Source organism: Ursus americanus, chromosome 30, assembly GCF_024610735.1.
Source record: "Ursus americanus isolate L20-20 chromosome 30, mUrsAme1.1.p, whole genome shotgun sequence".
Taxonomy (NCBI): Eukaryota; Metazoa; Chordata; class Mammalia; order Carnivora; family Ursidae; genus Ursus; species Ursus americanus.
Window position 1 is genome coordinate 5,506,579 of NC_142156.1, and position 27,916 is coordinate 5,534,494.

Below are 27,916 nucleotides of genomic sequence, written 5' to 3' on the forward strand. Positions count from 1 at the left end.
TATAGTGGAAACCATTTACTCTGAGCACGGAGAAGGGGAATTATCAGAGCCAGATGGGATTTGTTAAAATGGTGAATAATAATGTAGGGAAGCAAACTCTGTGAAGCCTCTGAGTAACTGGGGGACTTTTGACAAACCAAGTTATTTTGTTGGACTTCACTTTCCTCTCAATAGTTTTATATTTTACATTTAAGTCCATGACCCATTTTGAATTAATATTTGTATACAGTGTGAGATTTAGGTTGAGAGTTTTTGGGTTTTGTTTTTAGGTGTTTTGTTTTGGCCTACGATGTCCTATTGTTGCAGTACCATTTGTTAAAAAGACTATCTTCCTCCACTAAATTGACTTTCTTCTTTAAAATGAAGGGTTTGGATTATCTGTTTCTCCTTTTCCTTCCAATTCTGTGATGCTGAGCCCGTTTATGTCAAAATGTACTTTCTTTGTGTAAAGCCATCCTTCATATCAGGCAAGAAAGGTCATCTAGTTGCATTTTAGAACCCAGCTTTTAGATATTGTCCATTTGATAGAAAGGGGATTTTCTTGTTAAAAAAATAGTTTTGGAAGATTGGCAAAGATGGATGGAGAGCATTAGGAAATCTACTATTACTGTCTTTGTGCAAACATAATAAAACTGGTTTTTGCTTCCCTCAGAATGGCCAAAGGCATGGGGCAGGGGGTGGCTTAGCTTTAATATTCTGAGCAATAGCTGGTTAATCTTTATCTGAATCTTGGAATCACACAGACAAGGGTAAAATAGTAAGCAATTCTGTCACCATTTTAAATAGGGCAGTTGAGATGTAGGTCAAGAGGTAAGCCTAGCATGAGTCTTCATCTGAGAAAGCACAGAAATCTTACCTCCTTCTCAAGATCATAATCCTTGTCAGTGTGGACATTATCAAGTATAAAATTGAATGATATCGATGCCCTGTAAAGTTTCAGATGCTTGTGGGTCAAATATGCAAGCAAATATATAAGTGAAAGACATTTGAAAGTTAGAGTTTTGTTCTTAAAATCCGTAATTATGAAATCTCTCCTAGGCTTTTAGATAATGAGTTAGAAAAAGGTGATAAAAAAACATCAGAGTTATTCTCTGAGAGTGCATGATCTGTAGTGTCATACCTCCTGGGGCTGTCAGCTTGTGAGCTTTCAAAATTAAGCAGAGTTTGTACTTGAATAGGAGACTTCCACAAAACACCTGCTCAAAGAGAAAACAACAGTAGCAACAGAATAATTAGAGGTTGAAAAGAGCCTGACTATTTAAAAAAAAATATTTAGATATGTTTTGCTTTTTTAAAGCAAGCTCATTCTTGAACAACAGAAAAAGACACTACTGTGTTTAGAAATAAGCAAGCAGGCTCCCCAACTAGGAAGGCACTGGTAGTGCATCATTTTAAATGGAATGAAAGCAAGAAGGAATTTCATTTTAGGGAGTCATTGTAGAAAAACCCCTAAATTGTGAGTCAAAGTTTCTTGAGTTTTATTCTCAGCTCTGCCACTAAGTGTTTGACCCTGAGTAAGTCAGTTGACTTCTCTGGACCTTGATTTCCTCATCTGGAAAATTAGATGTTTGGACTAGATGACATTTAAAGCTCCTTCTATCTCTATATCTCTAATATTCTCTAATTCTTTTCTAGACACTTAATACTTCCTTGTTCTTATATTACTTCTCTGTTGATCCAGCAAATATTTATTGAGCATCTGTTTTGTTCCAATACTGTAATGGTGCTGAGGATTCAAGAATGAGCTGAACCAGATATAAAGGGTCATATATTACATGATTCCATTTATATGACATGTCCAGAATAGGGAAATCCATAGAGATGAAACTAGATTAGTGGTTGCAAGGGGCCAGGGAGGAGGGGAGAGTAGGGAGTGATTGGTAATGAGCATGGAGTTTCTTTTTGGGGCAACAAAAATCTTCTGTAATTAGTAGTGATGGTTGCAAAACTGTGAATATACTAAAACCCACTAAATTGTACCTTTTAAAAAAAACTTTAAAAAATAAAGAATGAGCTAGACAGATCAACTTTACCCTCATGTTAGCTCACAGTAGGGTGGTATGGATACATAAATGCAACCATGATACTATATATGTTACAATGGGCACATAACCCAACTTGGTGGTGGTGGTGAGTAAGGAAACAGTTCCTTGAGAACACTACACGAAGCCATATCTAGGAGATAAGTAGGAATTGAGAATGGAGGATAAGGTTTCAGGCAGAAAGATTATTACAAAAGCCTGAAAGCTGGAGAGAATATGGTTTAGGGTAACTACTGTTGGTAAGAATAACTGATGCGTAAAAGTGTAAGGGAAAATGGTTAGAGATGTGCCTAGGGAGGCATGAGCCAGATCTTGAAGTCATGGTAAGGAGTTTGGATTTTATCCTGAGGGCAGTTGGGAGCCATTGAAGAATTTCAGTCTACAGTTACATAATCAAGTTTGCAATTTAAAAAGAAAACTCTGGCTGCAATGCAAAGGACAGACTGGAGAAGGGCAGAATCAGTGACAGGCAGACTGGTTGTAGCAGTCCAGGCAAAAGATGAGGCTAATCTCTCTAAAGCAGAAATAACAACAACATGTGTAAAGTGAGGAATGGACACATTTGATAAATATTAAGGAGACTGGATGTGGAAGTGAGGGAGGGTCAGGTTTGAGTCATAATTTTTAGGCTTGAGTAATTAGGTATTTGATGATGTCATTTACTGAGCTAGGAAACAGAAATAGGTTTTAGGGGGAAAGAACTGACATTTAGATGTGTTGGGAATATCAAAATGTAACTGTCTCATAGAGGTACAGATCTCTAACTCCCGAGGGACCTGGGTGTCTGACATATAAGAATCATTAGAATAGATATAGTAATTAAAACAAATGTATTTTTTCACCCAGGGAGTGTGTTTAGAAGTAAGAAAAAAAAAGGGAGCTCCTAGTGCAGAACCCTGAACACCAAACACTAAGAAATGGGCAGGGAAAAAAGTATGAAGTAAACAATGAGAAGGAACAACTGGAAGGCTGGAAGAAAACTAGGAGTTCAAATACTAGCGTAAGATTTTTAAAAATAAATATGCTTTATTACTTATAATGAAATATTTGTCAGTGTTCCAAGTGCCCTATAGATAATGACTTATGTAGTCCTCACAACAACGCTATGAAGCAGGTGCTAGTACTATCCTTATTTTACAGATGGGGATGCTGAGGCGCACAACTTGCCCAAGATGAAATGGCAAGTTAATAGCAGACTGAAATTTGGTTGTAGGCAGTGTGGCTCCAGAAGAGTGTGTGTCCTTAACCATTATGCCATGTATGCTTTCCAGATGAAAACATGCCCAGATAAGCACTGTAAGAGCCCTGAGAAGTTGGATTTATTGTCTCTATTTTATAAAAAGGAAAGTGAGTCCCAGGATGATTATGTGATTTAACTAAGTCACAGAGCTACTAGGTAGTTGAACAGAATATGGACCGAAGTCCCTTAATCCAAAACTTGTTTCTACTACATTATACTGCTGGTTATTTCTCTCTTCATAAACACATATGTGTATATAAAATTTGACTTTACTTATTTTATGAATGTTAATTCCTCAGGTATTTACCAAATGTTAATAGTGACTAGCTTTGAATCCTTTTTCAAAAGCAAGTGCCCTGATTGTCTCGGAGTTTTCAGTGATAGTATCAGTTTAATCCAGGTTATCTATACATTCCAATATAGATGTAATAATGCATTATATTCCATTGGCTGATGCTTTTTTCAGGGCTTGATTCTCTTTTTTAAAAAGATTTTATTTTTTTATTTGACAGAGAGGGAGAGTGAGAAGCAGACTCTCTGCAGAGCTGAGAACCCAATGCAGGGTTCGATCCCAGAACCCCAGGATCATGACCTGAGCAGAAGGCAGACACTTAACTAACTTTGCCACCCCTGCTTGATTCTCTAGAAATGCCATCAGAATGTCTTATGATCATAGAAAAAACTGTTTAAGTTTATTTATTTAAGCAATCTCTATACCCAATGTGGCACTTGAACTCACAACCCCAAGATCAAGAGCTGCATGCTCCACTGACTGAGTCAGCCAGGCACCCTCCTAGAGAAATTAAAACAAAAAAATCAGTGTAGTGGGGCCCCTAAGTGGCTCAACTGGTTAAGGGTCTGACTCTTTATCCCAGCTCAGGTCTTGATCTCCGGATCTTGATCTCAGGGTTGTGAGTTCAAGCCCTGCATTGGACTCCACACTGGGAGTGGAGCCTACTTAAAAAAAAAAAATCAATGTAGAAATCTATTTTAAAATTCTTCTTATTATTAAAGATTTTATTTACTTATTTGACAGAGAGACAGGCAGTGAGGGAGGGAACACAAGCAAGGGGAGTGGGAGAGGAAGAAGCAGGCTCCCGGCGGAGCAGGGAGCCTGATGTGGGGCTTGATCCCAGGACCCTGGGATCACGCCCTGAGCCGAAGGCAGAAGCTTAACAACTGAGCCACCCAGGAGCCCCCAAAATTCTTATTCTTATTATTTATTATCTCTAAGGCTAATAACCCCCCAGTAGGGGGTTGTTTACATGGTTTAATGGGCCAGAACTAGAGCTTAAACTCTTGTAATTACTTATTTTGCTCATTGTATTTCTTGAAGTTGTAAGGGAAGCAGTTGATGTGTTGAGTCAGATTTGAAGGTTATACACAGAAATGAAGGTTATATTCTGAAGTCAACAAAAGATACCTTGGAATGTTTAAGGACTGAAGGACTATTAGGTGGTTTTCAGTGTCCTAGAAGATATTGTAAAAGAGTGTCCCCTAGTGTTGCTCTGAAGAAGTAATTTGAGAGAAATTAAATAGTACTTGTTTATAATCTCTATCACCATCTTGTGGCAGTGCCCTCAAACAATTCTGCCTTCTTGTATTTGCAAAATCATCTAGAATCTTGCATTAATCTATACACCAAAAAAGGTCACTGGCTATCCTGGGTAATCCAGAACGGAATTACTTTAGATGGGTTGTTTTACAAATATTTTGGTCAGAACTCCATAAAACCTTGAAAAGAAGCCCCAGTATAAATTAAATTAAGGTCTTTGAAAAGAAAAAGGGAAATTTGCTTCTTTTTTTTTTTTTTACGGTAGTGAAACAATAGATGTGAAAACTGGATGGATTTTTTGTAACTTAAAGTCCCTCTATTTTATTTATTTTTTTAGTAAATTCTACGCCTAATGTGGGCCTTGAACCCATGACCTCAAGATCGAGAGTCACATGCTCTATGGACCGAGCCAGCCAGGTGCCCCAAAACTAGATGTATTTTTAACATTAATATTTTTATTGTGTTAAAATACACATAAAATTCACCACCTCACCTATTCTCAAGTGTACAATTCAGTGACACTGAGTGTATTCATGGTGTTGGCAACCATCACCACTAACCATTCTGAGAAAATTTTTGTCATCCTGAACAGAAACTCGTGCTTTTTAGTCACCCTAATCCTTCTACCCTCCAGATCTTTGTAACCTCTATTCTTTCTGTCTCTATGAAGTTGACTCCTTTAGGTACCTCTACCTCATGTAAGTGAAATCATGCAATATTTGTCCTTTTGTGTGTAGCTTATTTCACTTAGCATAATGTTTTCAAGTTTCCTCTGTGTTATAGTGTGTATCAGAATGTCATTCCTTTTTAAGGCTTGAATATGTCATTGTATATACCACATTTAAAAGAACCCATTCAACTGTTGATGGACATTTGGGTTGTTTCCACCTTTTAGATATTTTAAATAATACTGCTGTGAACATTGGTGTACAAGTATCTGTTTGAATCCCTTCTTTCAGTCCTTTTGGCTATATACCTAGAAGTGGAATTGCTGATTAATATGGTAATTCTGTCTAACTTTTTGAGGAACTGCCCATACTGGTGTGTTTTTTGTTTTTGTTTTTTTTACAGCAGCTGTATGATTCCCACTAGCAATGCACAAGGGTTCCAATTTCTCCACATCCTTACCAACATTATTATTATTATTATTTTCCATTTTTGGGGAACAGCCATCCTAATGGGTGTGAAGTACAAATTTTAACTTTTGAGTTACCTTTGAAAACCAATAACCCATAAAGTTAATTCAAAAAATGTTTTTGAGCCCCTGCTATATACAGAGCACAGTTGTACGCTAAGAGAATAACAGTGATGAATAAAATACATTGTCAAATCTTTAGGTGATTTAGTTTATTTTTCTCCTCCAAATGTATTTGCGAACAAGCAAATCAACTTAAATTCTCACTGGGTGATTGAAAAAACTAATCCAGAGACCTTATGCCAAATTAATAGAAAATGCGTAGTGGAGATAAAAATGTTTATTAAACTAATTTTCCAAAGAATACAGTCAAATGCTAATTATGTAGTTCTTCTTTGGAAAATTCACAAAAAGGATTATGTCAGGCAAAATCTCTAATTTTTTTTTTCACCTGACAGGTTTGACCTGTTAAAAGAATCCTGATACATTACTACAATGGCCACTGCTCAACTTTCTCACTCGATCAAAATTCACAAAGCACCTAAGGTAATTACTAAGAATTAAAAGAAAATCAATGGCTATTTAGTGAGTTAGTTCAGAATCATGACTTTAATCTCTGGTGTTTTTTTAAAAGAGCAGTTTTATCAGTAAATTTGCACATAATATTTTGTCAGAGTATGTGTACGTTTTAACTGCCTAATGGACTGAGGTTGTTCAAGAAATTAGAATATATTCCTACAAAGTAACTTACTGGGTGCTTATTTCATGTTTATATATTTAGATTTTCTAGAGTGAAAGAAATCAGAAACAAAAAGATGCTTAAAGAGAACACTTTTTTTTGTTAGACATTTACTATGAAGCAATTAGGAAATTTCTGATAGGCATCTTACAATTGTAAGAACTGAGGAGAGAACACGGAGAGGAACTTGGAGGCTGGGCTCCTGGGGGAATATGCCAGAGCCAAGGAACATTTCTGGGTTCAAAAGGGCAGGTTTATCTTGCCCCAAGACATTCATTAATGAATCGTTCATTTATTAATTGAGAGCTCAATATTATATAATATATATTTACATATATATGTGTGTTTATATATATACACACACAATGTTATTCTCTGAGAGAATAAAAAAAATCTTTATCTTCTAGAAGTTTAGAATCTGAAAGGGAAATAAAATTTAAAGGAGTTAAGCCAACATACAAAGCAGTATATGTATTACATATATGTGAAAAAGAGTAAAGCAATACAAATTATAGGAATTTATAGAGATTTTGTATAGACTGTAATGGTTTGTGTATTACTCATGAAGGAAACGTGACTTAAGGAGGACTTTGACTAATATAAAGGATTTGAGTAGAGGAGAGAGAAGAGAATTCTATGAGGAAAACTTACCAATGTGCCTTGGCCAAAATGAGAAATGAACATGGAATATTTTAGAAAATAATGAAGAACCCATCATTATTAGAGTTGAGACACATCATGTTGGACAGAAATAGGAAATAAAGTTGAATGGGAACTTTGGGGACAAATTAACATAGATCTTAAAAGCCAAGCTAAGGAATTAATGCTTTATTCTTCAATCAGTAGGCAGTCAGAGGGTTTGATCGGGAGAGTGAATAATATAATTGTTTTAGGAATATTAAGCTGTAGCAAAAAAAAGGGCAAGATTCACATTGAAGGTGAATTAGGGCAGAGAGAAAGCAGTTATCTTTCTGGCTCAAATTGAGTATACTCATTGGATTCCTGATCTCATTTGGTTTCCTGAGTGGGCTTCCCTCCTGGGGCAAAATGCTGAGCTGGGTATATGAATTGCAATCAGCTTGGCAGTTATTTTTCTCACTGTAAATTAACAAATTGACTTTTTGATGTAAACAGATCTTTGTAGTTTGGATTGCATGAACTACTTTTCCCAGGAAATTTAAAGTGACTATGATTTTGCTATTTAATACTTCAAACAACAATAATAACAATTATAGAAGCTAACATTTATTCAGTACTTACCATGTACTGGACACTGTCACAAGGGCTTTATATTATTATTTCATAAACCTCACATTAACGAGGACACTTAAGTGCAGAGAAGTAAAGTAACTTGTCTTAGGTTGTGTAACTTGACAGCTAAGCTATCAAACATTACTTCTGTCATCAGCACACTATCTTATTAAAATAATTTATAATAGTGTTTTCTATTATCAAGTCATAGTATTTTCATGTATTAGACATTTATAAAAACATCAATGATAACCCTTAAAGTATTAGATCAGTTGAGCTAAGAAAAAAAAAATCTCTGGAGTATAGAGAAGTAACAGAACTCTGGAGGGCTTTTTCAGCTATTGATCTTCATTACTACAAATGGCCTTTTAGATCCTATATTAAAAATAAATGTCTTTATACTTTCAGGTTGTTTAATTTTACAAATGATTATTACTTAAGTATTGCCTCTAAGTTTTGGCAAGTTTTCAGTAAGTTACTATATATGCATGCCACGCCAGCTATTACCTAATTACTCAAAAGAATCTTAATTTCTCAGGATCTGTGGGTACAAAAAACAATTCTCTGTAAAATTTTAAATGCACATGCACACACATATGCACACCACATACACACCTAATGCTCCTTAAGCTTCAATTTTTCCTACTTCTAATATAGCTTAATATTCCTAAAACACTTATTTTACTCACTCTCCTGATCAAATCTACTGACTTTCCATTGGTTGCAGAATAAAGCATAAATTCCTTAACCTGGCTTTTAAGATCCATACTGATTTGTCTTCAAAGTTCCTTTCATACATGCAAGAATAATAATTTTATTATATATTTTTAACAACTGAATATAATATAGTTTGATCATTCATTGCCATTATATGATATACCAAAGAAGAACAAAGCTTATATAGCAAAATCTAGCAAAGACTAGAATGCCTTTGGGATATAGATATAGAAAGCTTTTTTGGGGGGACACCTGCATGGTTCTATTGCTTAAGCATCCGACTCAGTTTCAGCTCAGGTCATGGTCTCAGGGTTGTGAAATTGAGCCCTGTGTCAGATCTGCTTGAGATTCTCCCTCGCCCTCTTCTCTGCGCCCCCCCCCAAATAAATTAAATCTTAAAAAAAGAAAGAAAGAAAAGTTTTTGGGGGATACATGACTGGCTAGAGATTACTTAAATACATTAAAAAGAAAGAAAGAAAGAAAAGCTTTTTAGGAGTTCTTCTTCATCAAAGGCATATTTGTGGGTAGTAGGTGCCGTTAAGTAACAGAAGTATTAAAACTTCAACAGCTGAAACTGTGTAGCATTGTAAAAAGACCTCTGGATTTAAGATAATCAAAGACATCATCATCCTGGCTTCTGACAGCATGGAAGTAGTAGTTTCACCTATTCTTTTATTTTATATAAATGAAGTCAGTAGTAGTCATTTGTATCTGGTCTCTTTTATGTATGAGTATCATCAGTATTGTTAGATCATTCATTCTCATTTCTGTATAGTATTCCATTGTGGGAATATATTACAATTTGTTTATCCATTCTTTTGTTGATGGGCATTTGAGTAGTTTCCATCTTGGGTCCATTACAAATAATGCTATTATGAATGTTCTTTTGGTGAGCATATGTATGCATATCTGTCAGGTGTATACCTATGAGTGAAATATGGGTCATAGACTATGCGTATATTTAGCTTTAGTGCATACCACTGAGTGAAGTTTCCAAAGAGGTTGTACCCACTTATTATGCTCCTATAACCAGTGTTTAAAAGTTTTGACTGATTCACATCTTTATCAACATTTGGTATTTTCTGATTTTTAAAAATTTTAGCCATTTCATTAGGTGTATAGTATTATTTCATTGTGGTTTTAATGTGCATGTCCCTGATGAAGTTTGAGCACTACTTTTTTAGGGTGGGGGAGGGGCAGAGAGAGGGAGAGAGAGAATCCCAAGCTCTATACCCAGCACAGAGCCAGACACAGGGCTCGATCTCACAACCCTGAGATCAGGACCTGACCTGAAATCAAGAGTTGGATGCTTAATCAACTGAGCCACACTGGCACCCCATTTGAGCACAATTTATTGACCATTTGGATGTCCTGTTTTGTGAAGTGTCTATTCAAGTCTTTCGTCCCTATTTTTCTTTTTGGTTGTCTGTCTTTTTCTTAGTGAGTTTTAGGAGTTCTTCATATATCCTGGATATGAGTCCTTTGCAGATGTATGTATTGAGAATATCTTCTCCCATGCAAGTTGCCTTTTTGAACAGAAGTTCTTAAGCTTAATATAATCTAATTCATCAATATTTGGAAAATACTTTAAAATTAAAATGTATTGCTACAATACCAGCTGGAGTTCATGAGACATATTTTGTGCTTGGATTAAATAAGAGAGCAAAAAGCAGTCTCAGACTAATTAATTGTGACAAAAATCAACAAATTTTTATTTTTATTTTTATTTTTATACATGTATGCGGTAAATACCGAATATGACAAACATGTTGAAATTATAACTCGATGCAAAGCAAACTATCGGCAAATATTCTGTATTTTTTTTGGTAGACAATTCTTTTTTTTTTTTTTAAGATTTTTAAATTCACTTTAGAGAGAGAGAGCAGGGTGACGAAGGGTGGAGGGATAAGGAGAGAGAATCCCACGAAGATTTGTGTGGAGCCCGATGCAGGGCTTGATCTCACGACCTTGAGACCACAACCCGAGTCAAAACCAAGAGTCAGACGCTCACTGGACTGTGCCACCCAGGTGCCCCTAGACAATTCTTACACACTGAAATAAAATTCATGCATCCGTCACTGTCTTACGACATTCCTAATATGGCACACCATTTCTTAGGGCAGACTATCCAATCTTTTAAGAATAACTATATACATTTTTCAATATATCTTACACACACATGTATAAAATTTAGAAGGGAACTATTGTTAACATGGATACATTTTGTGGAGGGCTGTCTGCATTTTATAGAACCTTAGTATTCTGCAGAACTCTAGCTTAGGCAAAGCACAAAAGTATGGAGATACATGTAGTAGAATAGTAAATGAATGGTAGTTCCACATAACTAGAGTAAGGTACACAGGAGCTGATAGGGAATAGGGGTAGAGGGAGGGGGGTGGCAGATGAGGCAGGAGAGTCAGGCAAGGATAAGACTTTGATAGTTCTCAAATTCCACACTAAGGTACTTGAACTCTATCCTACATGAACACTAGTCATGTCATAATAAGATATGTATTCTTCAAAGTTAATAATGATGGCAATATGAAGGACAGAGTGGATGAAAGGAACTGTTGGCAGGAAGATCAGGGGCTACAGCAGTAATAAAGGGGAGAAGTGAGTATGTCCTGAGTCAAGGCAGTGACGGTGAGAAGAGAAAGGAGCAAATACATTTGAGAACTCCTTTAGAGAGAATTTAGTGATTGGAAATGGGGTATGAAATAAAAAGGGAAGCCAAAGGCGACTCTACTTCAAGTCTGAATGATTGGCATGGAGGCTGATTCATTTGTCTGACAATGGAATTTGGGATCAGGTTTCAATTAAAGGTGATAGAGATAAACTGAGTTTAAACGGAGTTTGAGGTGTCTACAAAGTGGTCTAGGTGCAGATGTTCACAGAACAGAAACATAGAAGTGGGGCTCAGAACAGCCTGTATAGGCTATAGCCGAAACAGTGAGACTCGATGAGATTACCCAAGAAGCGAGAACTATGCAAACAGAAAAGGACTGAAGACAGAATTTAAATGTTTAAAGGGCAGAAAAACTGGAAAAAATAAAAGAGATTGAGATAGATATGGAAGGATGGGGGAAAAATCAAAAGAAAACAGTGTATGGCAGCTCAAAGAGAAGAGGGAAAGTGTGGGCGAAAGTGTCAAACACTGCAGAGAAGTTAGTATGAAGGACAGAAGAAGTCAATGATAGGATATACTTGATGACTTTAGAGAGAATAGTATAGGATGGAGGTTATAAAAGACAGATTGTATTGCATTCTGAGGAGTGTGTAAGGGAAGGAGATTATGTAATCATAGTGAAACTCCAATTTTGCCTCAAACCCACGGATCATTATGAAATAAATTATACCAGTCTTGAATTACTTGGGTAACTCTCCCTGCCCTTCTGCTCTGCCTTGCCTATGGAGATCAAATTTAACGCAATTTTCAAAGCCCTGTTTCCTTTTGATTATCTATAAAGGTATCAGATTTGAAGTTTTGAAAAATCTTCCCATCATATCTGTGGTATTGGCATGATGGCTGAATATATTAAAGAATGCTAATCTTTTTCATCTTGTTTCCCCCAGGAAACAGTTTTTCCATCCCAAATCACTAATGAGCATGAGTCATTGATAATGGTGAAGAAACTTTTTGCTACTTCTATCTCGTGCATAACATATCTAAGAGGACTGTTTCCAGAGAGCTCTTATGGAGAACGCCATCTGGATGGTAAAGTTTAACTAAGTAGTTACCTTGGCTGTTATAGCCCTTTCCTCTACTTGGCAGGAGTAAACCTTTCAGTTCTCACAGTGTGCTAATTCCAGGTCATGGGATTGTTCTTCAAGATCAATCTGCTAATTCGTTTTCCATTTTAATTTCAATATGTTTAGTGGTTTTACTTATAGGAATCATTAGTTCCTGGCTAGATACCAAATGACAGACTGAGAAGAAAAGAAATCCATATAGACAAGCCCAGTAATTCTAAACCATACCTGTAAAAGCAACAGCCGGATCAAAATCTATTTCGGTGTTGTAGATTTGCCCTATTTTGTGCCTCAGTTGAGTTTGTTCTTTGAGGTATACTTTGGCATCGGGGCAATTTAAAGGAGCCAGGTGAAAAACTCTTCTTCCTGTTAACGCATATAAATATGCTGGAAGAAAAGCATATTCATGCTAAACCCATTTGTTGTTTTGCATGGATAGACAATTACTATTCTAATCAGCACTTTTCTTTTCTCAATTGCCAGGTTTCCTACTTTACTCCCTTTTATTTCTTGTGTCTTAAACTGATGATCTCATTTCCTTATATTACAAGCTGTTTCTGGCTCCTTTCCTTGTCTTGTCTTGTCTTGAAAGAAAAAAAATGTACCTAGGACTCTTCAGGTTTTTAGAATCTTAATATTAGCTTAAAAATCTGGATTGTGGTAACAATTCAGGAAATCTTTCTGATTTGTCACTAAAGTGGGAGCTATCATTTGGGAAAACAAATGTAGAGAGCTATAAGTTTCCTTGTAAGATCTTATTTTTCAAGATCTAATTTTACTTTAAATTCCTCACATCTGTATTTAATGAACTACCTTGGCCTCATTCCAATTGAATTTTCTTAACAGTTCATCCTCTATACTAGCTAGCATCAATGAAATACATGTGTGCTGTAAATACAAAAACATGACATTTGCAATCATGACAACTTCATTTGTAACATGTCTTCTTTTGGTCTATAGAATATAAACTTTAATAGTGAATATGTTTATATGTAACACATTTCTCCTTGTTTGGAACAGAATTGGAAAAAACTGGAAAAATACATGTTTGGGGTAATTAATTAAGGGCTTATTGTGTGCCAATCACTACCCTAGGCATGAGGGGCAGATGTTAAAAAACAAAATTCAACTGAGTACATTTGAGGATCTAATTGGTTTTATTCAATGATTTATGAATAATGCAACATCCAATCTAGCAAATAGAAAGGAGTTCTGAGGAGTAGTACAAATTGTTAGACTGTTACAGGCAGAAACAGGGTAGGACAAGGAAGTCATTAGTGAAAGAAAAGAGAGGTTTATTTCAGGCAAGGTCACCTTCCTGGGGGGGAAGCGTTGGGGTCTACCTTACAGATTACCTCACAAGTGTTGATCAGGAAATTCCAGATTGATTGGTTAAAGGTTACATTCTTGGGGCGCCTGGGTAGCGCAGTCGTTGGGCATCTGCCTTCGGCTCAGGGCGTGATCCCGGTGTTATCGAGTCCCACATCAGGCTCCTCCGCTGGGAGCCTGCTTCTTCCTCTCCCACTCCCCCTGCTCGTGTTCCCTCTCTCGCTGGCTGTCTGTCAAATAAATAAATAAATAATCTTAAAAAAAAAAAGGTTACATTCTTGCAATTAAGACTTGGTTTGCTCCTTGTGGGGGGCAAGTGACTCCATTTTAGGCTTGCTTTTCCTTCCTCCCTTCCTTCCTTCCTTCCTTCCTTCCTTCCTTCCTTCCTTCCTTCCTTCCTTCCTTCCTTCCTTCCTAACTTCCAACAAAGGTAATACTATTACTTATAGCTTTATTTTTCTGGTAGTTTTAGTAGAAGTTATATGTCTCCCTCTCAGTGTTTGTTCTTAAAGTAATATATATCATAAAAAGGCTCAGTACTCCTATGTCACTCTCTTTTTGGTAATCTCTAAATTTTATACCAACATGGAATAATTTTCATGTACTTTGGTAGAAGGAACATCAGTTTTAGGATAGAAAAACAGTATGAAAAGGTGAAGTGACATGCAAAGTCATACATGAATCAGTGATTGATTTTGGACTGATTTCTAAGCCAAAACTCTTAATATGATTTTCCTGTTCTTCTCTAACTATAGTAAGGTAGTTGAATTTCAGATGGAAATTAATATTTGAGAATAATCCATGGGAAAACTTTTCATCTTTATTTTTGTTTGGGAGAGACAAATATGAGAGGACTGACTTGAGATTGAGGTACGTTTTAAATTGGTTAATGGAGATGGTCTCAATAGTCCTTTATGACTACTCGGAATTCAACAGAAGCATAGAAGTGACACAAACTGATTGTGCAACCAGCTCACTTGTGCTGCAGTGTAGAAGGGGAGACTGCTAGACTATAATAAAAAATTGGAACTAAGCTAGTTTTCAACATAGGATATATTTTTAAAGTAGCTATTTAGAGATTCAAAATGTTTTTATAAGCTATAAAACTAAGTTATATAAATATAATAAAGGAATACCCTTATTTAGCATGGACAATTTTAGTACAGTAATCATTTAGTAGAGGAAAATAGACTGTGTTTCTGTTTTTGTAGACCTCAGTTTAAAAATCCTTCGAGAAGATAAAAAATGTCCTGGGTCACTGCATATTATCAAATGGTAAGTAATTGAAATTCCACAAAAGTTGAACATTATTTTTATCATGGCTGAAATTACCCATAAAACTTTATTTGGTAAGATCATTTCCTTAAAACCCTTCCTTCCTTCTTTCCTTCTTTTTTTTCACAATTTCCTGGAAATTTACAATAATTATTCAATATGATTTTAAGATACTGATTTAGTTTTGTTTTTGAAAAAAAATGGACTTGTATAAAGAAAGAAAAATATTGTACTCCTGAAACAAATATAACACTATATGTCAACTACAAGAACAAAAATTTTAATAAGAGAAAAATAGCAATCAAAATTTGATTACTTATGATACACATGTCAGTATCCCTAAACATTATGAGAGGCAAAAAGAAATATAAGATATGCTTCTGTACCTTAAAATTGCTTACCTATTACTTATAAAGATCTATCAACATATTAAATGATACTGAGAGTTTTAAGAAAAAGTTCAAATGGGAAAGGTAAAATGATTACCAACTTAATGTACTTAAAAGCAAAAAATATAAATCAGTTCTATACTTGGAATTTTTTTGGCTTTTGCATCTGGTCCAAATTGACATCAAACATTTATTTCTTGACAGGATCCAAGGTTGTTTTGATGCTTTGGAAAAGAGATACGTAAGAATGCTTTAAAATTTACACCAGGATTAAAGACTTATCTTTTGTACCTTAACAAAAAGTTTAGTTTTTATTTTGTTGTTGTGTATTAACAGGGCACTAGTGCCTACATTTTCACTTATGAAACAGTTTTCTTTTTATGTCTTTGTTAACTTTTGATGTCTTGTTTTCATCAATTTGAAAGGAAACCTTCATTTTTCTCTTTTACATACTCATATCTTTTTGACCACAGAATTTCCTCTGAAGTCACTGGAAGAGATCCAGAGGATGTGGGACAGGGGAGACAAGAATCTGGCATTTAGCACATTGAACATGTTCAAAATAGTTGTGATTCAGTTCACAGATATGAAAGGAAAAAATGGACTTTACTAATTAGTTTTTATTCTGTGATAGTTATTTTGTTAACTATGTTTGATGCATGTATATGACTTGTTCCCTCAACTAGCTAGTATCATACCTTGGATTTTTAAAAATGCAGCTTGAATTTTAAGTGTATCAGATCTTTCTTGCTGCCCAAGACTCCTATGAAGGTTATAAAAATTAGAGGCTCCAGTCCTAGTTGAAGAGACAAGATGTATATAAATGAACCTTCTACCACTGCTTCCCCTCCTTTTCCCCATCTATATCTTCTTTTAACTCCTTCTCAATTCCTATTTCCTTAAGAAATTTTGAGGTGAATAAGCCTCATATTGGATTTTTAGTTGCACTCATACATTTCCTTTTTCAATGAATAGTTATTTTTGATGATTTATTCAACACTGACCTGGGCGACTGAGGGATACAAAATTAAAACAGATATGGGATTGTGCACACAAAGATCTTCTAGACCATGGCAGAAGAGAAATGATACTCATATACATGGCTGATGATCAGCTATTACACACTGGCCCAGCTGTGCCTGTTGTTAAAATATTGAAATACTCACATCAGGTGGTAAATAGCTGTTTTGCTGAGACCCTGAGTGACCGCCACCATTGTCTCCCCCTCACTTCACCATTGTCTGTTTGGGGATCTGTCCAGACCTATCCATAATCTAGCAACTAAAGGGTTAACATCTGGCCCAGGGGGAGCTTCCAGGAGCCCAGAGCCTCCAAGGCTAAGTTGGCATCCTTTCTGATTGGCCAGTACCTGTGCCATGTTGAGCTATTAAATATCGATTTTTTTCCCACATCACCTTGATATTTTTGTGTAAAAATATCAGATATTTTGGCTATAACTCTATCACAAGTATAAGTGCCCATAATACTCATTAGAAATTAATGCATGCTAAAGGAAAGATACTGCTTGTGTGCAATAGAAATATGGAAAAGGAGGGGTTGTATCTAGTGAGGAGCATGAGGGAAATCTTTGGGAGAAAATGGCTTTTGAACTTTGAAGGCCCTTAGTATTTGGACAGGTTTAAATGGAGAAGGTCATCACCAGCATACTGAATGCTACTCTTCATTCTCCCTCATCCATTCATTTAGCAGCATTTCTTGAACATCCATCATTGTGAGGCAGTGCAATATAGTTAAGAGCACAAGTTTTGGAATCAGTCTAAAGGGAATCCCAGTTCTGCACTTAACACCTGTGTGATCTTGGGCAAGTACCTACCTTTCGGTACCTTAGTTTCTTTATATACAAAATGAGGATAATAACAGAGCTTACCTCTTAAGGTTGTTTGAGATAATGAACTAATCTAAGGCACTGGCTTCCAAATGTTAGCTTGCATTGGAATGAACTGGAGGACTTGTTAAAACATTGCCAGGCTCCACCCCAAAATTTCTGATGTAAGAATTTGCATTTCAGATAAATTTCAGGTGATGTTGAGACTGCTGGTCTAGGGACCATACTTTGAGAACCACTAATCTAAAATGTTTAGAACAATGCCTGGTGCATAAGCACTATGTAAGTGTTAACTCTTTTTCTCTTTCCTCCCTCTTTCCCTCCTTCTTCTCCCTTCCCTTTATCTCTCCTTCCTTCCTCCCTCTCTCTCTACCTTCTCTTGTTCTTCTTTCCCTCCTTTCTTCTCTCCTTTCTTCATCCCTCCCTTCCTTTCTTATCTGCTTAATCTGTGCCAGACATTGTACCTAAATACTGGATGAGGTAAAAATGAGAGAAAGATGTGATTCCTCCACTCGAGGAGGTCACAATCTAATAGAGTCACTTCTTAAATAATTACAATGTTACATGTACTAAAAGAGCATTGTGATGTAAAAAGATTATCTACCTAGTTTGATAGATTTATTTTACTTAAATAACTACCTCTATGACTGAATCAATTAAATTTACTGTTCTGGGAGATTAAAAGACAATACCTTAGATGGATGACTTAGACTCTTAATGGTATTTATATTTGTTTTTCAGTTGTTAGTATATTAATCTCCTACTAGGAAATGATTAATGTGTTACAAATAGTTTGAGTAAAGTCAAGTTTGAGTATCTGAAGATCTCGAAAGGTGTTCTTCTGTTGAAGACGATGATTATTTCTAGTTGGAAATTTTGGGTGATTTTACCCTGTTTTCTTTGTAGTTCATGTTATGCTCAAATTCTTTAAAGTGTGTATGTATTTTAGATAATTATTATAAAGAAGAGACTATATTGTACGTAGCCTCCTAATCTCTCTCCTTATTCCCATTTTCAATTCCCTACCATTCCAACTCACTAACCACACTACATTCTTTCAGAAATCTAAGTCTAACCATACCAATCTCTTGCCTGGAGATCTTCCATGGCTTTTAAAATAAAGTTGAGCGTCCTTCACAGTGAACCTGTATGATCTAGTCTCCACTTGCCTTTCCAAAAGTCATCACTCTCACCATTGCTAACTATGTTCAAGCCACACAAGGATTCTAGAACATGCCAAATGCCTTTTCCCTTTATTATATATATTGTTGCTTTTGCCTGCAAAATTCTCTTCCCTACGCATATCCTTTACCTGGCTAAATCCAATTTATCCTTCAGGTCTCAGCCTAAATATTTACTTTCTTAGAGGGGTCTTCCCTGGCACATACCTCCCCCCACCCCAGCCTAGATTGTCCTTTTGTTTAATGTTCTCAAGCACCCTGTGCTGCTTTGTCATAGCAATTAACACAATTGTAATGATGTCCTTATCTATTTGCTTTTTTGTTTAATGTTTTCTCTCCTGTTGGTCTGCATGTTCCCTGAGATCAAGGGCCACGTCTATTTTTGAATGAATGAATGAATGAATGAATGAATGAATGAACTATTAATCAAATAATTAATATAAATTAGAGTTTCACTATGTAGTCTTAAAATCAATTGTATGCAGTAACCAAAATAGCCACACAGTGTCACTAAAGTTTTAGTCCTTTGGGTGAAATAGGTGAATAATTTGATATGAAATTATGGTTGGGGAATTTCCTTAAAAACAATTTTTTTTTTTAAATTTTAACTAGGCTCCATGACCAACATGGGGTTCGAATTCATGACCCTGAGATGAAGAGTCACATGCTCTGACAACTGAGCCAGCCAGACATCCCTGGTCCAGAAATTTTCTAATTTGTATTCCAGTTTTTAAATTTATATCAGAGGCTAGATTATATCTCTATATATTGGTTAACTCTTTCAAGCAGAGAGAATCTGTCTATAATAATATATATATAGGCAGGGCAAGGGTTTTATAGACCTATCAGACTTTAAAATTTTTACTTTAGTAGATTAGTTTCAAAAGACAATTTTTTGGAGATGCTGGTGGCATATTTAATGTTTAGTAAAAATGAATTATTTTGTATATCTTTTGCCTCCCAAACTAAAATATAACTTTTAGAGAGTATAGTTACCTTTTTTTTTTTAACTTCCCTCCTCTCCAGCAGAACCCTATATATGGAAATTCATACTCACTTGAGTGAATGGGTGAATTAGTATCCCTTTTTTAGATCTTCTACCCAAATCTTTGGAACCTCTCTGAAATCATATTTTAATTAGCCTTTATTGAAAATAACAATAATATCGGTACAAGTATATAATAACAGTAGTTTTCTTTTCTCTTAAAGCTACACATGGCAGTACTTACAGTAAGTACACATTTGAAGACCAAACTTGTGTCTCTACTATATTGTTTTTTGGCAAGTAACACATTAAAACAGTACTATCCCAACTTCTCCCTGAATTTCTTTATCTGTCCTATGACATTTTAGAATAAAAAAAAAGTAGAATCTACCAGAAGTTTTAATGAAAGATCACAAAGTTATGTATTTCTTAGGTATATTACAACACATAGGAAAGTATATAGGATATACTATCTGCTTCACATATTAGCTATCAGGATTTCATATTTTTGAATTTCTTTACAGACTCAGAGTTTTTTGTTTTTGTGGTTGTATAGACTTTTTTGAAGTTTTGTGTGCTTCTGAGTGTAACATGCTATGTGTAGTTAAGAATAGAAAGAGAAGATACGATGGAAAGTTCTAGATATTTTATTTATTTAAGCATTTTTAAACCATAACAAATTATCTTGAGATATGTATATCTCAGTCCTCAGTTAATAGAGCACAAATTGAACTCTTCGCATAGAAAATGTATTCTGTGAGGGTAATCTAGTAAGTTTCAGAAATTAAATGTTATTTATTTCTCCTTAAACAGCTTTACACAAATCCCAAGGAACCTGAGGTAAGAACACACATTGAGATGGGATTATATTTAAATATGTTTACCTGAGTTGAGGCTATTGATTATGTTACTAGATTACTATATGACCAAAGTAACTCATTGTGAGCTCTTTCAGTGCGTTTTGTTATAAACTTCACCAGTTCTTTATTATGAGATTTTAAAAACTACATAGGGGTGTTAAAAAAAGAAAATAAAAAAGCATAGAGGAGCCTATTCCCTAACATGTTAAAATTAAAAATCTCTGCATGTATAAAACCACATTTTATTAATTATTTTAACTGATTCTGAATCCTTTCTGTTTGTGGCCTTTTGGAAAATACAGCATAATTCTAAACTTTTCCCTTTTTTGCCAAACTAAATTCTCCCCTACTTGACCTTTTCATAGATTTTCAGATCTTTACTTCTTCTTTCTCTCATAAGTTCTTCCCTGTTGAATCCTACTCATCTTCAAGGCCAACTTATGTTCAAATCTCCCATGAAAGCCTCTTGGCCTATGCTGTTCACACTAATTTCCTCCTTCTCTAAATTCCTTTTCTAATGAGACCCCACAATTTAACGGTCTCAGTTGATTCATGTGGATTACTTTATCTCTTCCACCAGATTCTGAATCCTTGAGGACAAGTGTGTTGTCTTGTTTTCTGTCTCCCAGAGTAAATATCATAGTCCTGGACATGTAGTAATTACTTGTACTACTCTGTAGCAATGGCATAGAGATGGAGGGAGAAGCCCTGTGTTCTTTCTTTTCATTCTGTTCTCTGTATCTTCCTCCTAGTTTCCTTTCCTTTTTCCTTGCTTTCAGTTTTCCTTCTTAAGCCTATGGATTCAGCCTAACTGGTAGCATTCAAGACTAAATTAAGCATTTTTAGCCTTTAATACCCCCTTTTTTTTTGGAAGATTATAAATAACTTTGAACAAGGTGGAGGAAAACTGGTACATATAGGTGGGTAACAATTCCCCAATGCCTGAACTGCCCCTTATTTATTTATTTATTTATTTATTTATTTATTTATTTATTTATTTAATAATTTTTTTTGTTATGTTATGTTAGTCACCATACAGTACATCATTAGTTTTTGATGTAGTGTTCCATGATTCATTGTTTGCGTATAATACCCAATGCTCCTTTTTATCTTTGTCTCTTGTTTAATTTCAAAATGCTTTTTTTTTTCTGTAGGTTTGAGGGGAAGTTTCCCAAACTAAAACCTTCTGATAAATTGTTAATAAAGTGGTCATTTTCTTAATGCAATGAATTATTTTGTTTTCTTACACATGTAAAACTCCTAATCTGAAACCAGTGCTTTTGAGGTAGTGAAATGCTGAGCAAATTGGGCTTAACTACTCTTAGGGTGGAGGGTGTGTGTATGTGAGGGGGTGCTGTTAAATGAGCTTTGATGCAAGCAAAGTAATGAAGCTAGAAAACAAAAGCTTATCATATGAAGTGCTGAACTATCATTTATAACCTAGAAAAAATATTTTGAATGCTTACAGATTGTTCTCTATAGCAGTGATCCCTAACCTCTGTGTTCATGGTACACTTCTGATTGCTAGAAATTTTAGTGGCATGTTTGAGGGTGTTAAAAGACTCAAAAGAACACCAAACAAGTCAGCAGTAACTACAACATAACTATGGAATAGCCTAAAAGTATCCATGGGACTGTACTATTTTATAGTTGATATTTAGCATCAAGTCACTGATACAACCACTTTACTTTCCTAATCTCATTCTTTTTTGTTGTTGTTGTTAAAGATTTTGTTTATTTATTTTGAGAGAGAGAGCTCGAGAAGAGAGCACAAGCAGGGGAGAATGGCAGAGGGAGAGGGAGAAGCAGACTCGCCCAGCAGGGAGCCACCAGACAGGGGGCTGGATCCAAGACCCTGGGATCATGAACCTGAGCTGAAGGCAGACACTGAACCGACTGAGCCACCCAGGCGCCCCTTTCATTCTTTTATATACTCACAAAACAACATTCTCACGTAAACACAGTCTTTTAGCATTTATCTGACATTGTGCCATGTTTCTTGACTCCTATCTGTAGAAGTATTTCCTTCCCTAAACAAAACTGAAGAAACAATAGCAATATTAACATGTACCTGAAGCAAAAATATATTTTACACATGGATTAAAATGTGTAGATTTCTTATGAAGAATCTGTCGTTGTACAATAGTTGCAAACCTCTGTCTTAAATAAGTGTGCTTACCCAGTCCAGGGGCCAATGGAGTTTTGGACATTGCACAGAGTTGTGGTATTTCTGTACTAGAAGTTTTGTTCTGGTTGCTCCATTTCATGACAAAGATGAACTGAGAAAAGTAACTAAAGTAGTGAAGAGGGATAAGTGTAGCTTTCCTATAGATACACACTATAAAATGTGTGAAGGGTATTAATAAGTGTGTAAACCAAAACGTGAATATGTTAAGGAAAGGTTTACACAACTTAATGCATGATAGAACTATAAAGAATGGCTACAGGGGTACCTGGATGCTCAGTTGGTTAAGCATCTGAGTCTTGATTTCAACTTAGATCTTGATCTCAGGGTCGTGAGTTCAATCCCCTTGTTAGGCTCCACCCTGGACATGGAGCCTACTTTAAAAAAAAAAAAAAAAGGCCATGTTTCAATACTGTGAGGACATAAATCTTATTGTTTCACCATCTATTCCTTTGTGCCTATTGGAAGTGGTCAGCATCCATTTTTAATAGATTGTTTCAAGAACTAAACTATACATGGTTCCTGTTTCTAACCACAATTTGGTTTGTTAAAAAAAAATCCTTGTAGGATGAAATCCTAATTGAGTGTGAACTCTATCCTGGCTTAATATTTTATTCAGGAAATATTAATTGGGTTCCCTTCATGTGCCTAGCGCTGTTGAAGGTGTAAAAACAGGAGTTAATGGGATAGACAAGGGCCCCGCTCTCTGGAAGTTTACATTCTTTTATCCTTGAGGGAGGATAAACAATAAACAAGCAAAAATGAGCAATATAGTTTCAGATAGTCCTAATGCTATGAAGAAAATAAAAGAAAGGTAGTGTGCTGGAGAGTGCCAAGGTAGGGAATGGAGAAGGATTGGAGTGTAGTCTATGGAAGGCCTTCAGAGCTAAGCCTGAAGGGCCAGAGGAGTCAGCCTATGCAGGTCTGTAAGAGGCAATGGCACATGACTGGCAGAATAGCACAGTGGTTAACATTGTAGGAGCTGGAGTCAAATCCCAGCTCTAACACTTACTAGCTTCATGTATAATGAGGATAATAACACCTACTCTCAGAGCACTGACTGCTTAAGAATGAATAAATGTAGAGCGTTTAGGGCAGTGCCCAAATATTATCATCATCAACTGGAGACAGCATGTTCCCGAGTATAGTTGTGCAAAGGTCCTAAGGCAGCAAGGCATCTTGTGTGTTCATGGACAGAAAGGGTGCCCTGAGCCTGGAGCTTAGTGGGTAGGAGAGAAGGAAGTAGAAGATAAAGTCAGAGAGGTAGACAAGGGACAGATGTGTAAGATCTTGTGGGCTAAGGTAGTTTTTGGATTTTATTCCAAGGGCAATGGGAAACTGTTGCAGTGTTTTAAGCAAAGGAGTGACATGGTTTGATTTATATTTTCAAAAACACTTTTTGGCTATAGAACAGAGAATGAATTACTGGAGGAATAGTTTGCAAGCAAGGAGATCAGATGAAGAGAGATAGTGGTGTTTTGGACAGGGTGATCATAATGGATGGATTTGGGATATGCTTTGGAGATAGTTCTGAAAGGTCTTGCCAATGGATTGGAATGTGAAGGGAGGAGAAAAGGCTGTATATGTTGCTATTGCTTTGGTATCTGAATATATTCAGTATGATTAACAGAAACCATTGTTGAGTGGTTTAAAGGCACATCTTTATTAGGTGATACATTAATCTGAAAAGCAAGAAAATGTTTTATGCAATGTTAAGAGACTAATGTCTGCTGTAAATATATCTTCTGTCATAATCAGAGTCAGACTGAAGTTATAAGGGATTAGCATCTTGTGTGAAACCATTGTAAACATAACTCTCATGAATTGCTTCAGGACCAAATAACATGTTAATAAAATTATCAGCTGCTGAAGGATCTACTCTTGCTATAATTAAAAAAAATAAAAGATAGCTCAGAGCATCGAAAAGCTGGAGTTTGTTGTGAAACATGGGCAGACAGGAAGAATAGACATCGTTTGCTTGGCAGGGCAATTACACCCAGCATGAATGAGCAAAGAGAGGATGCTGTGTGTCTTGCCTGTCTGGGGTGAACCTATTGCGGTAGGCACCTTTAACATCACATACCTCTCCTACTGTATTCACATAGCAGCCTTCTAAATTTTGTTTGATTTCCCAAGTAGACTGTCTTGCTAGAAAAATATCTTTTTTCTTTTAGATTAAGTCCACTACAAATCAGCTATCTCAGAGTTTAAGCAGCATGAACCAATTTCCCCAGGACCTGATAACCTGTGATTAAGTTGTTTGCTAAGATTTTAAGATCAGTAGAGCTGGGGGAACAAGTCTTAAAATAAAGTAACAGAGGGGCACCTGGGTGGCTCAGTCGTTAAGTGTCTGTCTTCGGCCCAGGTATGATCCCAGGGTCCTGGGGTCGAGCCCCGCATCGGGCTCCCTGCTCCACTGGGAGCCTGCTTCTTCCTCTCGCACTCACCCTGGCTGTGTTCCCTCTCTCGCTGGCTGTCTCTCTCTTTGTCAAATAAATAAATAAATAAATAAATAAATAAATAAATAAATAAATAAATAAATAGTTTTTTTAAAAAAAAAGAATAAAGTAACAGAAACATTGAGACTTTCTGATCAATCTAACATCCTTATTCCCATAGTATCAAGACCAAATATTGAAACAGATGAATGAAGGGTATTTTTTGTGTTCTGACTTAAACTTACACCCTTTACCTGTCTTTTGGACCTTCTCCAGATCTGTGGACAAGCTGTACAATGTATCTTGGTCAAACGCTTGCTTCAACTACAAGACAATCATCTTATTTTACATGGAGTATGTCTATTATGAGAATATATGTCCCTCTTTATTTCTAGCTTTCTTAACATTGAGAGCAAATAGCAGTGGTATCTGAGTTTTTAGTGCAGGATGAAAAAAATGAGACCTGATGTCATAGATCCTGGTTCCTTTTTGAATTTTTCTAGTTTTCTCATTGCCATTCTGGTCTTCCCTGAATTACTGTAGTAGCCTTTTAATTGCTTTCATGGTTTCCACTTCTTCCTTATGCACTATTAAAATAGCCAGGGTGATCTTAAAAACGTGCGAATTACTCCCATGCTTAAAACACTTCAGTGTATTTCTGGTTTACTTAGAATAAAATCCAAACCCCTTATCGTGGCCAGTAAAGCTCCACATCCTCACCTCCTACACTCTCTTACTTGCTTACTCATCACCAGCCACTTGGCTTCCTCTTTGACCTTGAAAGAGACTTACTTTCCTGATTTAGAGCTTTGCAGTGCTGTTCCCTCTGCCTAGGATATTCCGTCCTCCCCCAAATCTGCACATGACCCTTTTTTTCACTGAGGCTCAGCTCAAACATCATCCCTTTAGGGAGGCCATCCTTGGCCTTCCAAACCAAATCAGCACCTCTCCCTCTATTCTTTATCACAGTTTGTGCTTCAAATTGTTCACAGTACTTATTACTATCTGAAATTATTATATTTGTTTACTTATTTATTGACTATCTCTCTCACCAGGCTGTCTATTCCAGAAAAACAGGGACATTTTTGTCATGTCACCACTTTTTTGTTTGTCACCACTTTGACTCCAGTGCCTAACACGAAGTAGACATTTGATAAATACCTGTTACATGAACCATGAATGGTTTCTCAACTGGTTTCACTGTCATTTACCTATGCCAGGGCAGATACTTGACTCTGCGTCTTAGTTTCTCCAGCTTTGAAACAGTAACAATAGAATTTGCCATCTAACTCATTTTTAGCATGGAGAAGAAAAATTAAGTTATCTTTATATCTGGAAATATTACTCCTGAATAATGTTATGCTGTGAAACAAAGAGGTATGTAAGTAGTATAGTAGGTATACAGTAAAAATATTCCTCACCTATTACTAGATAAGGTTCTGGATTTCTTTTTGTAAATAATTTCTTTCTCTATTCCCTTTGATATTTCTAGAAAGTGACTGAGATATACCAGTTCAAATTCAAATACACGAAAGAAGGAGCCACTATGGATTTTGACAGGTAGAATCTAATTGTTTAATGAACATGAGAAATAGGACTGAGGTAAACATAAGCTTCTTGAAGCCATAGATAGGCCTTATATTTCCTTTGTAATTTCCCTTTGTAACTAATCCTACAAAAACCCTCTATTATTAACAATAGTAATAATTGTTTAAATTTCTGAAATCTATGGATGAAGTTGGGGGAAATAGAGTCTTCCTTTGCTTCTTTCCCTCTTCTCCTCATTGGTGATGTTAGTGGGGTCTAAAGGCAGTTAAGTTTGGTGGTTAAGAGTTCCGATTCCTAAGGCAGAGAGACCTAGCTTGGAACACTCCATTATTGGTCTAACTTTGGACAGATTACTCAACCTCCCTAGATATTAATATTCTCACCTGCACAGTGGAATTAATAATATTTACATCATATGGTTGCTGTGACTATTAAATTGCAATGCATATACAAAGCTTTGCCCATGCCTGGCATATATTTAAAAGCCAATAAAGGGTACCTGGTGGTAGTGGTAGTGATGGTAGTGGTCCTTGGAGTCAATGGTGGTTGGTGGGTGGCATAGTGGTAGCAATTATATTGATGAGGCTGTCTACATGGTGTTGACTGAAGAACTCCATAAGATTTTATTTAGACACTAACCTGAAGTTTCTTAAGTTGCTATGCTAAGATATTAATCTTTTTTGCCCTTGTTGTAGCCAGACCGGATCTGGAGTAGATTAAACTCCTGAACTATTGCTTATAAATACAAACATTCTCACCTACTTCTCCTAGGATATCATACAAATGTAATTTTTTATGTGTGTCCCTGTATGGAAAAGACTGGAAAGCACTACATTTTCCTATCAAGTTTAAAATGCCAAGTTTTAGATATACTAATGGGTTAAAGAGCAAAGACAAGGGTATTTGCTTAGAAAGATCCCTGGTGTAGGTGGAGATGTTTTATTGAAGAGTAACATTTATTCCCACCCCAGTAGCTTTTGGATTCAGGAAGATCTAAGTTTTGCCGATGAGATGGAATAGAAGTGGAGGGGGTGGATGGTGGTGAAAAGCCCTGGGTGGTAGAGGGCTCCAAGTCAGGGGAATGAGTGCCCATGAAAGGAGCAAGTCTGAAGAGAAACGTGGCCTAATTCTCAATTTTCTGCTATTAGCTCTGTCTTATCATTTACTGCAAGTTTGAGGATTTCTCTCTGAGATTCACTTCCTTAATTATCCTCTCATTTGTAAAACTTACAGACAGCACTAGGATGTGCAGAGGAAGTAAGTTTTAGTAATGAGGATTAAAATATTAATCATCATAAGCTAGCATTTATATAGCATTGTACAGATTGTACAACACTATTCATACATATTCTTTCACATTAAACAGTTGCCTTTTACTTTCCAAAATTTAAATATAAGTACTACTGACAATCAGATTAATCTCTTTTGTTATGAAGGCACATATGCCAAGT

General features: G+C 36.0%; 1 protein-coding gene across 2 annotated transcripts in view; it reads left to right on the plus strand.

Annotated features, from left to right (window-relative positions):
* HORMAD2 (HORMA domain containing 2) overlaps window positions 1–27,916 on the plus strand; it is a 78,993-nt gene that overhangs the window by 1,099 nt on the left and 49,978 nt on the right. For both annotated transcript variants that reach the window (XM_045791328.2, XM_045791327.1), the window contains exons 2-8: window positions 6,431–6,518; window positions 12,253–12,394; window positions 14,970–15,033; window positions 15,627–15,663; window positions 19,659–19,679; window positions 20,248–20,274; window positions 26,410–26,477. In XM_045791328.2, the coding sequence (XP_045647284.1) occupies window positions 6,468–6,518; window positions 12,253–12,394; window positions 14,970–15,033; window positions 15,627–15,663; window positions 19,659–19,679; window positions 20,248–20,274; window positions 26,410–26,477 (410 nt within the window). In that variant the 5' untranslated portion in view covers window positions 6,431–6,467. The remainder of the gene's footprint in view (window positions 1–6,430; window positions 6,519–12,252; window positions 12,395–14,969; window positions 15,034–15,626; window positions 15,664–19,658; window positions 19,680–20,247; window positions 20,275–26,409; window positions 26,478–27,916) is intronic.